General features: G+C 42.1%; 2 protein-coding genes across 2 annotated transcripts; both read right to left on the bottom strand.

The window, feature by feature from the left end:
• Window positions 1-433: 433 nt before the first annotated feature.
• On the bottom strand, window positions 434-2,232 carry LOC128717883 (tubulin alpha chain-like). The gene is made up of 7 exons (XM_053811557.1): window positions 2,206-2,232; window positions 1,912-2,152; window positions 1,426-1,846; window positions 1,151-1,356; window positions 861-1,066; window positions 539-797; window positions 434-462 (listed from the first exon to the last, which is right to left on the bottom strand). The coding sequence occupies exons 1-7, from the start codon at window positions 2,230-2,232 to the stop codon at window positions 434-436; spliced, it is 1,389 nt and encodes a 462-aa protein (XP_053667532.1).
• Window positions 2,233-2,665: 433 nt separating this feature from the next.
• Window positions 2,666-4,049, bottom strand: LOC128707238 (uncharacterized). Its single transcript, XM_053802188.1, has 2 exons — window positions 3,871-4,049; window positions 2,666-3,812 (listed from the first exon to the last, which is right to left on the bottom strand). Exons 1-2 carry the CDS (start codon window positions 4,047-4,049, stop codon window positions 2,666-2,668), a joined length of 1,326 nt encoding a protein of 441 aa, XP_053658163.1.
• Between the last annotated feature and the right edge of the window lie 12,366 nt (window positions 4,050-16,415).

Raw genomic sequence — 16,415 nt, 5'->3', positions numbered from 1 at the left:
TTCTGTTGGATCTAAGAATAAATGATTCGGCAAATGGTATGAATATTGAAGACGAAACTGAAAATAAATTATATGCGACCAAAAAATGAGGTAAATGCACCAAACAGCTAAATTCAAACGCGGAGTTTGATGCTGTTGGGCGAACATAAATGTGAGGCGAGGGATGATTCACATCCATGGATGAATAAAAATCGGCAAATAACAGCACCGATCGTATAACGAGGATACAATCCTCAAAAAAAAAAACAACAAAAAGCAAAAACCCAAGTTCAGCTAATTAAAATCAATAATCATTGCAAACCATAACATGCGTGCGCGTTAAGCCAAACCTTCTAAATGCATATATTAGCATCTTACTTAGAGAATATAGTTGACGAAAATGTGTGTGGCCATGCGTTGTTTGTTGTTTCAATCGGGAGCTTGAACGGGCAGGCTAATATTCCGCGATGTCACTCTGCGTGTCTGCAAAAAGGTACCGAACGGAAGGAAGAAAAGACAATCGAAAACCTTCAAGTGTTCCAGTCCAATACAAACGAACCTGTTAAGCCCGCCTCACGATAGTCCATTTCGAGACAAGCGAGATTTTCTCGGGCTTCGTTAAACTCGTACAGCTCCATACCCTCGCCGAGATACCAGTGGACGAACGCACGCTTCCGGTACATCATGTCGAACTTCTCGTCAATGTTGCTCCACGCGTCCGAAACGGCCGTCCGAGAGGCGAGCATCGTTACGCACCGTCTTACGGGCGCTAGGTCACCATTGGGTGCCATTTTCGGGGTCATCGAATTGATACCGATCTGTAATGAGCGGCGGTTGCGTTAGTTGTACTCAAATGCTGCTCGTTACATTCCACCTCTAACCTTGAACCCTGTGGGACACCAATCGACGAACCGTACGCTGCGTGTGGCCTTGATGTTTGCAATGGCTTCATTTATGTCTTTTGGAAGTATGTGTCCGCGGTAGAGCAAACAGCATGCCATGTATTTATCACATCCCGCCAGTCCACATCGCACCATCTGAGAGTCCGGTTGGAACAGTTGCTTCGTTAGCGCTCCAATGTCAAGCCCTAGAACGGAGACGGAGATTTCAATGGAAATGCATTTAGGAAATTCGGACAACTCATCATCCCGTGCGTTGTTGTTTAACTTACTTTCATGATTTACATTTTCACAGGCAATAATAGGAGCAAATGATATCACCGGGAAATGTAACCTGGGATATGGGACGAGATTGGTTTGGAATTCGCTCATGTCTACGTTAAGATCACCTCCAAATCGCAAAGAAGCCGTCACTCCCGACACAACCTGACCGATGAGCTGGTTTAAGTTCGTATAACTAGGTCTCGCAATCGACAACCTACAATTGAAATCGAAATAAACACAACATCATTGCACTTCAAATTAACCAACCCAATTCTTATACTACCTTGCGCTGCAAATATTGTAAATCGCTTGATTGTCCATCAAAAACGAACACTCCATGCAGCTCATCGTCCGGTGCGTCACTAGCACGGTATTGTACGGTTCGACTACGCTTGTGCAGAGATACGGCGAAGGATACACCGAGAACGATAGGCGACACTTTCGCGGGAACTCCTCCGCAAACTCCTGGAGCAGATGGGCCGCAACTCCCGAACCGGTCCCACCACCGCACGAGTGATATAAAATCATACCCTGCAGGTTGTCCGCATCTTCTGCAATCTGTCGCACGGCTTCCATTGCACCGGCCAGCGTAGTGTGCGATAGTGTGTAATACCCACGGGCATAGTTATTAGCGGCATCTTCCTTACCGCGTATCAGATACTCCGGATTAAACAGTTCTCCTATGTCGGCTGTTTGAAGTTGATCTGTGTGTGTGTGAAAGGAAAATGGCAAGTAAACCATCAAAAGCTAGTTGTACCCGTATGCTTACCTATCACCATTGGTTCGGTGTCGATAAATATAGCCCTCGGTACATAGCGTCCTTCACCGTTATCCGAATAGAATGTGGGACATTCGGTGAACGAAAAGTCCCCGCCATCCTTTTCCGTTGCTATCCGTTGTCCGTCCTTGCCAATGCCATGCTCCAAACCGTACTGCGTCCAGATTGCTTCGCCCATCTGAATACCGGCCTGTCCGATGTGGATGGACATTGTTTCACGATTACGCCGTGGCTACGTAAAGAAATTGTTAATGTGAGTTGCATCTTGTGTAAAGCAAGTTTTACCATCACTGTATTACTACCATCTACCATTTGTGTTTAGAATTTGAACTCTTTTTAACGTTTTTACTGATTTTTTTAGTTTTCAATTCAATATCTTCTCATTGCTTTACAAAGAATTTTGTAACTGCTTTGCTTTTCGGGTTTGTTTATAAACGACTGCTACGATGTTTGAAGGAACGAAAGTTATATGGATATATTTCGTGGTATTTATACTTAACCTTAACCTGTATGCAAATGAGGCTGTTTTTATATTAGCGAACAAAAGTTCTAGCTTCTAGAGATGCTAGAGACAAATGATCTTTTCGAGATTGGAATCTCTATAGACGATTAAAATAACATGAATTAGCTTCAGTTCAACTGGAGAAAATCATTGGAATAATGTTGCACCACTCACCATGGTTCCCTGTGTTGGTCCTACATATAAAGCAATAAAATCATTTCACGATCTTTACCATGTTCTCTTCTATTGTTTCACTATATCAAAATATCCTTTACGGCTAGCATGGCGCAGCACACCGACCAACCGTTTGTCCACCTTCTCCCCACCACAAACCATGGTCCAGTGGGCCAACTCCGTGGAGTGTACATCCCGCGCAAAATGGTACGACAACTGTTCGCATTCCTCCTCCGGACACATCATCCATGGCAGAAAGTGTAGTGTTACAATCACTCCATACATTGCATGCTGCTTGAAATGTTCCAAAAACGGTTCTAAACGATACGGATCTAGCAGTGTGTCGTCTTTTGATACCTTCAAAATTACCGCGAGACTATCGAGAAGTGTGGTATGATATTCTAGCACCACCTCATCCCAACATCTGTCACGCAGATCCTCCGTCATGCTCATGTACATAAAGAACGTCAAGTCGATCACAGGCGTTGCGAAACGATTCTCCTGAAAATCGAACATTTTCAATCCGATCGGTTTACCGTTGGCGTCCGTCCGGAATAGCACATTATTACGGTTGTAGTCACCGTGCAGAATGACCGAGAATACGTCATCTTTGCGTAGTAAATCCTGCATCAACCGTATCGGAGTGGCCTCGTAGCGACGGCGCATGTTTTCGATGTCTTGCTTGAATCCAACACTATCTAGCTGTTCGGGGTGTGTGTCCAGATAGTGGTACAATCTGTTTGCACCCAGTCTTAGCAATACATCGTAACTGGTGAAGGTTTTATCACCGGACACAAAGTCTAACGGAACAATTCCGTCAATCAGTGCTGCTAATCGCTCGTCCTTTCGGATACGCATCGCGTACGTACACGCATGAAACGATGCGATATGCCGTGCCATCATGCGCAGATGTTCTTCCTCCAGATCCAACCGGGGTCCCGCCTTGTAGCCGAACGGGGAAATGTCTTCCAGCACAAGTATAGTTTCATACTGATCGCTGTAGGTTGGGAAGTGACCCGCTTCTCCATAGTACACTTTCGGACACCAGTCTCCGGCCAAACCGCTTTCGGTCGTTTCCAACAGCTCTTGGAACACGGGCAGCACCTTCGTGTAGATGTAGATTTCATTCGTGAACTGTGTCTTTCCCATGGATGATTCACGGAACTCATCACTTCCCTTCATTACTTTCACCATTAGATTCAGCGTTCTCGTGTCACTAAAATTTAATGAATTGCTTTAAACTATTATCAAAAGCTCACAATGATAACACCTACCTTTTGTCCTTGCTCTCGTAGTTGAACGATAACTTATGGATTGTCGACATAAAACCATCCAAATGGTCCGGCGTTGTTAGATTTACATCCGAAAACGATCCTTCGCCATCCAATTCCGGACAGTAAAGCAGAATTCTTCGTGGCAGCTCGCTGGTGAGAAATGCTGCTTTGCGGTCCATGATTTTGGCGGTATTCGTATAAATTTCACTAATGAAAATACGAAGTAACTTGAACAATTGGGCGATTAATATGAAACCCTAAATGCGCGATAAGACAATGCGTTCTATTTGTTCTTCTTTCGTTTATTTACACTGCGCACTGAACAACTGCCGGCTTATCTGCTTTCGATTGTAATTGTTTGCGAATGTTTCGTTGGCGACGATTGTTTTGGAGATCTGTGCAAGCTGTCAAACCATGAGCCACAGTTCATCTTTACCACAGACAAGCTGACTGCAGCGGCACCTACATGTGAAAAATAAAAGCTGCAATCTTTCTCTTGGGTTTAAATTCAAAATAAACTGCTGAACAAATACCCTGCTATTTAAGTATGGTATTGAAATCTTCACGTAGGATTCATAACGTTTAAAACCATATCGATGAAATGAATAATTAAACTGAAACTTTTGAAGACTAAAATCAGTAAGGAAAAAGCATATTAATTGTCATCGAAAGTGCGAAGGTTTTTTAAATATTTTACCAAGTTCAATTGGTTCGTATACGTTATGAGTCAAACAATAGAAGAAAAGAAGCGAAATGCATGTTTTTTTTGTCTATATATTCATTAATGTTAATTAAAAAATCTTTTACATAAATAAACTACCACCTCATAGTTGAGAAACATAAATTTTCGCTCTTTTTGAGCGAAATGAATTCTTTAAGCGGGACAACAGAATACAACTATCACTAAAGTCCCACTGTTACTAAAGAAAACAAAAAAGTATCAACATTAATTGTATCCTATCGAACAATTGTGGCTGTAGTTACACGATGCGGGGGCTGCCCGAGTAGATGCGACACGCCATAAATGGTTGAATGAAAGTTGCCTCAGGGGAAAAAAAAGGGTTCACACAAATTGCATACATTACCGGCAATAAATTTATATTAATATGATTTATACCATCCACTATAGCCCGAGGATGGTGGGCTATTGGGTGAGCCTGTTAGTTATTTCTACTTCTTTTCCGTAGGTTTTTTATCGAACCACCCTACAATGCGACCAGCTGATGTCTTTGTGCCATCAAGGACTTCATTTGTGACGCGAACAAAAAAAAGAGACCTCGAATAACCCGAATTGGCATGGCATTAAAGATTAGACGGTATCGGAGCCTTTTCTTTTTCGATTTTGCATACAATCGTCAGACATAAAAAATGGGTTTCAAATTGGACGGCGTGGAAAATAAAAATCCGATCGCGTTCCTATCGCACTTAACGCAGCCAGCATCGCTGTGGAACGTTAACCGAGACATCGTTCCGTGTCGCATGATTTATGGTGCAGCTTAAATGCCGACCATAAATCCACGAACCACAACAATCGACAATATTGGCACGCAGGTGATCAGAACGATTCGACAATTGAGCGCCCCGGAAATTGAGATACCCGACTGTGTTCCTTCCTTCCGGGGGGGGGGGGGGGGGGGGGGGGGGGGGGTGGGGGGGGGGCCGGGTATGGGTTACCGGAAGCGGGTTCGTTCCGGTTCAATTTGTCCGTGCGGTGAACACATAGCCTACCCAGCACGCCCATCATGCACCCTTTATGATGTCTAATCTCTCGGTTCCGGCAGTTTTTTTTTTCGGTACGGTTGTACATTGATAGACGACCGGGATGGATACACCTGTGAAGGGATGCGATTTATGCACACACTCGGACCGGAAGGAAGATTGTCCGTTACGCATGGATAACGGTTCGTTGCTAGATTACACCCTTCGGACGGGCGGCGGATCAACAGCTCGTTCCGGATGTTCGGACACTCGTATCTACTCATGTAGTACACGTTAATTTTGATTTTGCTCGAACAGTTCTACGTCAACCGGGTTTTGACATGGAGAGACAGGCCGGTCTCGTGGGAAATTAATTGAAGTGTAATTCCTGTGGTCACCGATTGTGAAATGAAGCGCAACAGATCAACATGTGGCTGATGTAATGCGTGAAGAAAGGTGCGTGTACGAAGAAGATTGTATGTAGAAAATAAACGTCAGAAAATAATGTGTTTTTCTCATAAAATATTCTAAAATATCGGGATTATGAGAATATGTGGAAAAGCTAAATTCATTTCAGGATTCTTTTTAAGTTAAGGTAGATCGTGCCAGGATAGATTTTAACTCGTTTCACAGAAAACTTGATTCTGTACAACCTGCTTTTTCCATTAATATATTAGAAGCAAATTTATATCTGTTATCTGTGATAGTTTTGTCAAACATTATCCAGAATTTCAGTTCTCAAAACTTCGGTTAAATTTAAGATCTATACCGACATATTTCAGTTCAACTTGAAAAGAATCCAGAAAAGGCTCTAACTACACCACTTAAACTCGAAAACTTATATGGTATAAGTTATTACTAGAAAACCCTGCTTTATGTTACTCTTTAGAACAGAGACAAACATAAGGAATCTAATAACGATAATTAATGATGGTTAGATATACTGGTAATTGCTTGTTAGTGTGTTAAATCAGGCTCCCTAAATGTACTTTATTTCGGTATAGAAAGCGATCATTCATATAGATTTTCCATACATACAACTACTAAAAGTACAACTTCTGTTTGAGTCACTGATCTTCTAATACATACCTTCCGGTCATGATTTGTAAGACTTATTTTTGACTTTACCGTATAATAGAACATAAAAGAGGTAACTACAGATCAGATGAGTCTATCATCACAAATTGAACTGAACGGCGAGAGATATGTTGCCTTCGGACCAACCGTTTGGAAAAGCAATAATAATTTATGAAGTACGCAGGGCCAACTTTATAGCAAAAATAATTTTACTTTCATCATCATTTCATCAGAAACACGGCTTTTTTTATTTCATATTTCATTTCATGTATGTTTTATTGTGTGCCTCAAGGGATTGACAATTTATGTAATAACTTATATTGAAACGATCTTTACATACAACTAACAACTATCAAGTAGGGAATCCTGTGAGAGGAAAAAATAAAACGGATTAGGAAAGAAAGAAAAAAGAAAGAAGAAACAAAAAAGCATAAAAAATAAGAAGTAAGAAAAAGAAAAAGGAAAAACAAAAAACAGCAACAGGAAACCGAAATAAGGAAAATGATTTGTTAATAGGAAAAAGATGGAAAGAGAGCAGAGCAAAATCAAGAAAGAGAAACATTAAAATCGAAAAAACCGGAGACCTCATTGAAGCTCTTGAAACAACCAAGTAAGTGATCGTTTTGACCGTGCAAGCGCTGGACGAGGACGAAAATAACGGGAAGGAACATAAAAAGAAACCAGAGACAGGAGACCACATCAGTCTTTCCCCCCAAGAAGGAGGCTGGCTACGGAGCAAGCTTGGAACCTTCGCAAGAGAATAAGTAAGGTACGAATGCCTGTATTATAATGTATACATTGATTCACTTCGAATTATCACTACGTTTGGAATGGGTTAAAAATGTTACCCTGTAACGCTAATGCACTAATCGATACAAAAACTGACCAATTACTAATTAACATTTAATAGTACACGGTGAGCAAATGGATAGTTATGAAAGTTGAATTGATTGAATGGTCGATGCATAGGGTATCTATAGTTATTACATTTTACGCATTATGGCAAGGGATGAAACATAACAACATGGCTTAAAGTTTAAAGCCGATTCAACACGCACAAAACATCAAAAGGCCCGTCGGTGGTTTTGGCTTCAAATGCACCCATTCTGTCGGATATTGATCCGGCTGAAATCAGAACGGCCAACATTAACGACTAATTGCTCAAAATTGATGTGCTATTAGTTTTACGTTACTCATCATCAGCATAAATAAAAAATACACCGGCAAAAGGTGCTAATGAACCGCAACGCTTTTTGTTTGCTCGTGGTCGCTGAAAAGGCTGTGACTGAAAGTGTTGAAGTGCATTTAATTTGTTCATCGATTGATTACATTTTATAACTTTTTTTTCACTTCTTCAAATACGACCAAACTCGTACCACACTTTTTATGTTTGATTTGACTTTTTCGACGAATTTTATATAAGCAATAGTTTAAATTAAGCAGTGATATAGCTGAGAATACGATTGTTTAAATGAATGACAAACAGTAACCGAATCGTTTATTTGCATACAGAGTCGTACTAGTTTGTGTTTTTATGGCGGATTACCAGCCTTTTGATACCTTTGTAAAGAAGGTCTAGAGCTCTATTTGCCGGCTGAATTAATTATAGCACAAAATCTAAGCAACAAGATAAAAAAATTAGTCAAACATACCTTCGAAACATTTATTTTGATGTTTTCTTCCAAAAAGACTGAATTGCGGAATAAATAAAATGCAGAGAACGAAGTCAACTATGTAACTTTGAAGTATTAACGATTTTGCATTAGGATTCGACTTGCGCGGAACTTAGAGCTACATGAGTTATGCCACAATCAACATCAAAAGGATAAGCTTACAAATATTTTATCTTAAATGACGCCCTATTACTAATGATTCAGCGGCAGTATATTTACTACTCGCCAAACTATAAACATCTTTGATTGTAAATTTTTGGCTATTCGCCATCAGGGCTGAATGTTTGACTTTTATAACTTCTTTGGAACCCCTATCGAGCAGCTGTTTACAATCAAATATTTGGCGCCTTATAACCTCAAGAAACCTCAAGAACTTTCCTCTCCGTGGTATTTTAAACCTTAACACCATTCTTAGGCAGCTGGTTTGTTTCATTCCATGGTTGACAGCCAGTATACCGAATAGATGACAAAGAACTTCACATTGGAGATTTAATTATCCGCTCTATCGAGAGATTCGGATAACTTCTACAAATTTGTTCAAAACTGAGGATTTAGACGCTTCGGTCACGTTACATATACATAATTTGCTATACCTTTATCTATATTTGTGTGTCTGAAGTAATAAAAATGGAAAATAACACATTTAAAGCTTGTGTGTTTGACATGGCTACCAACGTTGAGGTTACACTTTAAATTTAATTGTTGGCAACTGTAGCTAAATTTATTTTATACATGAACACTGATTAATTTTTTAAGATCAATTTCTTATTTAGGTAATAACCATGTAATAACTAGGTAATAATAGGTAATAACTATTATTATTTATAAATGAAAAGGGGCCGAAAAAGAAGTTATTTTAAAGTCTTCTTTGACTTGAACCAATGATCAAGTTAAACAAGCACCACGTTTGTCGCGTTGCTGCTCAGTTATATCTGACCACGATATTCATGTTCTAATATGGTTCAGTTGTACTACTTTCGGTGCATTAATTCGAACACCAAGACAAGAACCCATGAGATCTCCTCCGCCCATTATCTATCCACCGTATTAAACCTTTGCTCACGATGAGCTGTTTGATGTACAATCCGATCGGAACAAAGCGAGCACGGATTTAATATGAACTTAGTGAGCCGGCTGTTACGCTAATATATGAGAATTAAATAACAATCATCAGAAACATGGCCTCCAACGTCGGTCGTGTCGAGGGCAAAACTTCTGCGCAAACATTTACCTTTCGTCAAAGGGGAGCACCACGCAACGTCACTCCCGGTTGTGCAGCCGACCGACGATCCGATGGATCCTCCGAAGAAGAAACACTCTCGAGGGCATCCGTTAATCAACCGGAACGCACGTATGTTTGCGGAAAAAGTTACTTCAAGAAGCAGCCACACTTTGGCTTTCTCTCGCTCACACATTCTCTAACAGCAAACAGCCTTAAATCTTCGTTAAACACACGCACACACACACATACTCTACCACGCCACACAGCGTTCCGTCGGAGTTCATCCTAATCGATTCTCTAATTTCCTTCAAATGATACCTACACCTTCCTGGTGTACGCCCGCATATCGGAGACGTGTGTTCGGACAGTGATGGAGTTTTTTTCCCATGCCCCATTCTCCATCCCAGGGGCTGGGGTTTGTGTCTAGAATAGTTGGCCAAATATTTATCGACCTAATAATGGAGCACCGGTGAAAATGGGAACGAAGATGCGATCGAAGTTTCGGTTCCCTCTAGGGTCAGCGTTACCCAGGAACTGTGCGGCACAGAACGAACTCACCCGGAATAGACAAAAACGGAGTCCGGCCATGCGACGGGAAAAGGTGTAAATTTAATGCATAATTCATTTTTAGCAATCCTTTCGGTTGAGGTACCGGGCGCCTCCATCCACTGGAAAGGTGGAACGTCCAGGTGGAACGGATCGTTGGGAACGAAACAAAACTTCATCAAGGAAACCTTTATCAAGGATGTATCATCATCTGCCATTACAAGCTCTTTCACAACCCCCAACCCCTCCCTCCCGTCTATCTCTTGTCCGCTCCCAGTAGGTAATTCCAGCGTTCGGACCTCATCGCTAGCAGACATTATCCTTGGCACGTTTCACCTCAATATTAAGATACCGAAACGTCCCAAAAGCTCAAAAGAGAGAAAGAGAGAGAAGGGAAAAAACGAAAACATTGCCATACGAACGATCCATCAAATTTTTATCTTTTACACACCTTTCACACCCAAACGACACCCATATCTCTTACAACCGAGCGCTCCCAAACGTGCTGATAAGAAACATTCGGTAGGCTTTCATCTGCGAAACGAGTCCATCCTTTTCTAGCAACTTTCTTTTCGCTTGCGAAAAAGAAACACGTTTGATGCGATTGTACCGCAACAAACACAATGGATTGCTCGGGATGGCTTCCGAAGCCAGGATTTTCCAGGGTTATGAACGCAATTCTCTGTGTGTTTGTGTGTGTGTGTGTGTGTGTGTGTGTGAAAGCGGAGGAAGGGGGTTGATTTTTGGGAGGTTTCTTTTCGGCACCGTACAGCGCCGTATGTGCGAAGCGTTCCAGTGCCTAATCGTATGCGATCGGTCGTTACGACGGTGTGATAATATTTTATTCAAGCACTGTCAAAAAGGACGATAAATCTCCGTTATGCGAGGTGTGTATTTATCCCGCGATACAGTTCCGTCCATAGTTTGAGCAGTTTTCGAGTGAAAAATATCGCAACTGTGATGGTGTGAAAAGATTGCAGTTTAAATAGAACGAATATCTTCTAGCACGCTTGTGTCACTTAAAACCAACTTCCGTACAATTTCCAATCGATCGGGTTTCAAACCATAATTCTTGCATTATTTGCATACACGGTTCAAAAGCATCCTTCTAACTCAATCCATTTCAACCTGTTTCGATAAAAGCGGTAAAATCCCTGAACGTCGCATATTATGCTTGCGATGTGCCGTCCCTGCTCCAGTGCTGCCTACCACGAAAAACCAGGCCATGACAATCTCGAGCAACGACAATAACAATATATGGATATGATGGAAAGCCTACGACTGATGGCTTTTGACAGCTTGCATCATCTGTCTCGTTGTCGAACTGGGTCGCCGACCGATCAATGTGGCCTTCGTTTGGACGGGGTGGCGGGGTCGTGGTGCGTGGGCAGCACCATTCACTTGAATCGGTTTAGAATTGACATTTATATTTAATGCGCCATGAGCCCATCACACACGTCGACACACACGGGCGGGACTTGATTCCCCATCTGTCTGGTGCGTTTTGGAGGTTACGGGTTGAAGGTGAAATAAATGGCGTAATAATGGGAATAAGGCGTTTGACATGGCGAAACATTGGTGACTTTGGCCAGAATGGCCATTTGCATTCGCAAGCCGCTTCTCGGTAGCGCGAATGGCGAAAACTTGGCTCTGGCGAAGTGGCGAAACTACTGGAATTGGGAAGGCTTTTGGCTCCCCAGAGATCTTAATTGTGTTCGATTTTCGTTCGTTTACGATTCGATTCGGATAGGCACTTTCGGTACCTCGGAGACAGACAACCCTGACAGAGCCAGTACATCGTACCGGTGGTAACGTCCATTCCCCCATTCGTGAGAAGTGAACCTTGCGATGCTATGCGCCTAGCTCACACCGGCACATGGCTACCGGTTTCGATTCCGGAGCGGTCGGACGGTAAAGTTTGCTTATCAAATTATTGAACTCTGAAAGCGGAAACTGACCAACAATCGGGTGATGATGACGACCGGTTAGTGTACTGGGGTTGTACGGTTGGAACCAGCTCCAAACTGTTGCATGAGAACTATGGGCACCGTATCGCTTTCCCGGGCCAACAGGCATAACCAGCTAGCCTTTCGACAAACTGTTGAATATTCAGACGCTCCAGACTTGAGCTAGCCCACATCGCAGGCTAGATTCCCGGTTGGACTACTATCTACGATCGCTTACCACCCCTCCAAAAGGGGATGATGTTCCAGCAGGACCTTCCGGAGCCATCGATACGCATCCAACAGCCCGGGCGGCCCGGGTAACGTTCGAACCCATCGCACGTTAGCAGCACATTACGGTCAACGCGTAATCGATATTTTAGAGCTCTTGGGCAAGGCGTTGATGCCGTGCCGGTGCCGATACTACGAGCCGAGATGAGATGGGTCGAAGTTGCAAAATTTCTGTCGAAAACGGTAACTTAATTCCGGTGGAGGCGTTTCGAGTTGATGGAAGATGCGTATGTTTGCCGAAGTGGTAGAGAAATACAGGCTGATAAACTTCTCGGTCTGGTTGCTGGAATGTTTTTTTTTTGTCGATATATCGTTTAGCTCAGTTTTTTTGAGCCGTGAATTATTGATAGATTTTGGCATGAATGAGAAAGATAAACATACACTAGGGAGTGTTGCATAAAGTGTTATGTTTATGGAATAAATACCACAAACATGCATTGGGCACTGGTGTTAGTCCTTCGAACCCAAATGTAATTTGCGAATAAACTAAATCGGACAACAGCAATGAGTCTTTAAATTATGAAAGAAAGGAATTGTATGCGACACTAACACAGCAGTTGTTTAACTTTATTTTATTTATCATGCAGTTCGATTGCATGCTTAAAAGTTTTACAAAAGGGAGCCAGCTAGTTGATGCTTTCAGGATTGGGGGTCCCAAATACGGCTATAGAATGTCATCAAGGAAAGGACAGCGACTGTAAAGATTGCTATTAAAATCTTTAATAATATTATGTGAAACAGTGCCTTTTTGTCGTAAGTCGCAATCACTAAAGAATTCAAATAATAACTTCATCTTTTTGTACTCTATCGCCCGAAGATGTTCTTGGAATCCTGTTTTGGGAATTTATAAGGAAGGAATCTCTTAAATATTCGAAAATTTGATTCACTATTTGATACAAACTTACACATTTTCAAGAATAAACAACAGTGAAATTTCCTTGCCGTCTTGTGATCAAACTCTGGTAGTACATGTTGTTCGTTCGAAATCCGCCCAAGAAGAAAACAAATATTACATTTCCTTCTCAGGGTATCAACTGGAAAATACTTACAATGCAATGCAACATATCACTTCCTTCGATTCGTCGAACAATCAAGGGCTTCCGATGAATTTCGTTTCATGGTTATAAATGTTTTTGAATATTGTTTTTACATTTGATTGTTTTACAGGAATACAAATCGCTAATCTTTTACTAATTTGTTCTTATGAAAACTGAAAGCCAATTGGGCACCCAATTTAAAACTTTATTATTCTACCCAGAAAAGTGTTCAAATTGAAGGTTTCTGATTTCCGAACATTAGAAGATGGTTGAATTTGATAATAAAATGGTTATTCCTAGTCAGTTTGAGTACGAAAATTTAATAAGTTAATATATTTTCGTTGTAGCTAATATATCATTTGTTTCAAGTACAATGTTATAAGTACAGATTATGACTATTGTTGACTATGTACTATGACAAAATGTAATAAGCTAATGTAAATTACAGCAACATAACATTTCGAACAAGCATTCGAATCTTCGTATTTGAATAGCATTTGTATTTGTAATGGGAATCGTAATAAAAATATCAACACTCAACTTGGAAGTGGCAGGCATCACCTTTGCCGACACCTAAACTGCTTTTAATAAGCAGACACTTTCACCTGCGGGTCGTCTAATTTCATTCACTGAAGTAGAATAAAGATAACTTTATGCAAACCCGTGTTCCCATTCCTATTGACCTTCACTTACCGGTTGGCCAGATAAACAAAGATGCTTTTCAAATTCTTTTTCAGTTCCTGTCTCAGATACCCACTGGCCGAGCGTTTATAAAACCAAAAGTCAACCCTATTTAAGATTTAGTATAAACACTTACCAATGCACTAGTGGCCCAGTTTCTTACCCTTTCGACTTCACACTCACAAAGACAGGCAGTGATTGCGATTTCGTGCAACATTACCGCCTGCATTGAAAACACCATCGATGGAAACTTACAGAGATGCAGACCGAGCAGACAAAGAAAAAAACCAAATACGCCACACATAACAGAGAGATATCATAAAGCTTTTACCCTTTCCGCAACTGACGCTACCTTCCGGAGTGCTAAGCGATGGAGCATAAATTATTCACCGGCCAAAGTCTTACGGTACGGTTGACTCTTTCACGTACTGTACGGTGCTTGCCGCGGCAGAAGCACAGTTACTTGCTGCCCAATAACAAACACGGGTTGGTTTTTGTTGTTGCCCGGTGCTCCCAAAGCGCATCCTGTCAAACTCAGTTGGTCGGATGCATTGTTGCTCATATTTTATGATCTGGTTCGAAGCCGCTTCTCGGGGAAGCGTAGTTTTGTTGGAACAATAGCGCAAAAAAAAACAACAATCCTTCTCATCCGAAATGTGCCACTTTCCGTGTCTTCAGTTGACAGCTAAACAACAAAAAAATACCTCAATCTGCCGACTCCAATACTGTCGCCTAGTCGAAGGGAAGTTAAGCGTGAGCAAGTTGACGTTTGACGTTCGGCTGCGTTCGTTGTTAGTGTACCGTGTCCGTTTGATCGTTGCCAGCTGCTGTCAGCTGTCATTTGCCGTGCGATTCCTCCCCCGATTCTTTCTGCTCCGGTTGAGGGAACGCACCACTACTCGTCCAGCGTGTGACGCGCTGAAACTAAATGTCAACTGTGAGATAACGCACGAAATAAGACCCGGCCTAACAAAAGATAACAAAAAAATCGAGAGGCAGAAAATGAAACAGCGCCATTGAAGAGTGTAGCAGAAGATTATTGTCATGTTGCAGTAGCAAGGCTCGAGCGAAAAAAAAAAGAAAAACAAATCAAACGGCCAGAATGCTCCACAGCTACGATGCCCTTTTGGTGTACCGTGTAGCGGAGCGGAATGATGAGATTGAAATAGTATCTCCGGTACCACCCATACATACGACAGCGTCGTGCCCATAGCGAATGGGGATCAAAGCTTAGTCTGACAGTCGAACGGACGAATGGAATGAAACGGTACCCTTTTCCCCAGCAGCCGAGGTCATCATGAGGTCGCGTTTGGTATGCCTTTGCATCTCGGGGCATGATTGTCTGCCCGGCCATCACACGGGACGTGTCTGGAACGATGAGCTAAGCTTTCCGTTTCGCGCCAACAATCTGATCCTCAAACAAAGGGAACCGTCGAATCCAACGCCGGTTGTACACCTTTGCTTGCGGAGCAGAACATGCCGCCAGAGTGCTGGCAAGGATTTCCGGCTGTGACTGACGGCTGTTACTCTAGGACTGGGTAGGAAGGGGAAAAGGAGACCCAAAAAAGGATCTCGTTGTCTTCTGTCTTCCCGAATGAAAGGAAACGCACAGTACAGCTACCTGTTGTCGTTGGTATCCTGCTGTCACAAGCCGGAATCCGCTTCCAGCAGCCTTATCAACGGATGAACCAACGAACCGTCATCTTTCGGCTGTCAGCCATGAACGCGGTGCGCCATCGAGGCTGGCGTCGAACCACCATTTGCTGTGGAAAAAAGTAAGATACTGAAATGCACCGTACAGTGCAACACCTCATTTCTATGCGAATGCAATCCAATGGAAACAGGTTGTGGGATGTTTTGGATGTATTTTTTTTTATTTTTTTTTCCTCTTCATTCGTTTGATTTATTGGAACAGGTTTCGTTACTCATGCACATCGACGCTAACGGTCGCATCCATTAGCCGTTTCGTTTTTATTCGCGCTCCGATTTGGGCTATTGTTTGGGGTGAGTAAGAGGAAGTGTGTTAGGATGTAGGAAGCGGGGAAAGGGCGGAATGGGGACTTGTAACACCTTTGTAACGCACATATGTACAGGGCAGGCCTTAAAACTTCTATTATCGAATATCGAGATGAATGTACGACAGCTTTGATACGTTTTGTTTTTTTTTTCCCCCCATTTTGGCTTATGATTATGTAGTGGTTTGCTTGCTTTGTTTTCATTTCCTATCTTTTCTGCGCGTTTTGTTTCCACTGGTTTGTCGTTCTTGCGGTACCAGCTTTGCACGGTAAATCGTTTCATTTTACCTGGCGCTTTCTATGCTTATTGTTTGTTTTTGCGTTCTGCTTTTGCACTGTTATTTATTATTCTGTTACTTTTA

Source organism: Anopheles marshallii, chromosome 2, assembly GCF_943734725.1.
Source record: "Anopheles marshallii chromosome 2, idAnoMarsDA_429_01, whole genome shotgun sequence".
NCBI lineage: Eukaryota > Metazoa > Arthropoda > Insecta > Diptera > Culicidae > Anopheles > Anopheles marshallii.
Note: the sequence above shows the minus strand (reverse complement) of the source record. Positions and strands in the feature narration are given on the sequence as shown.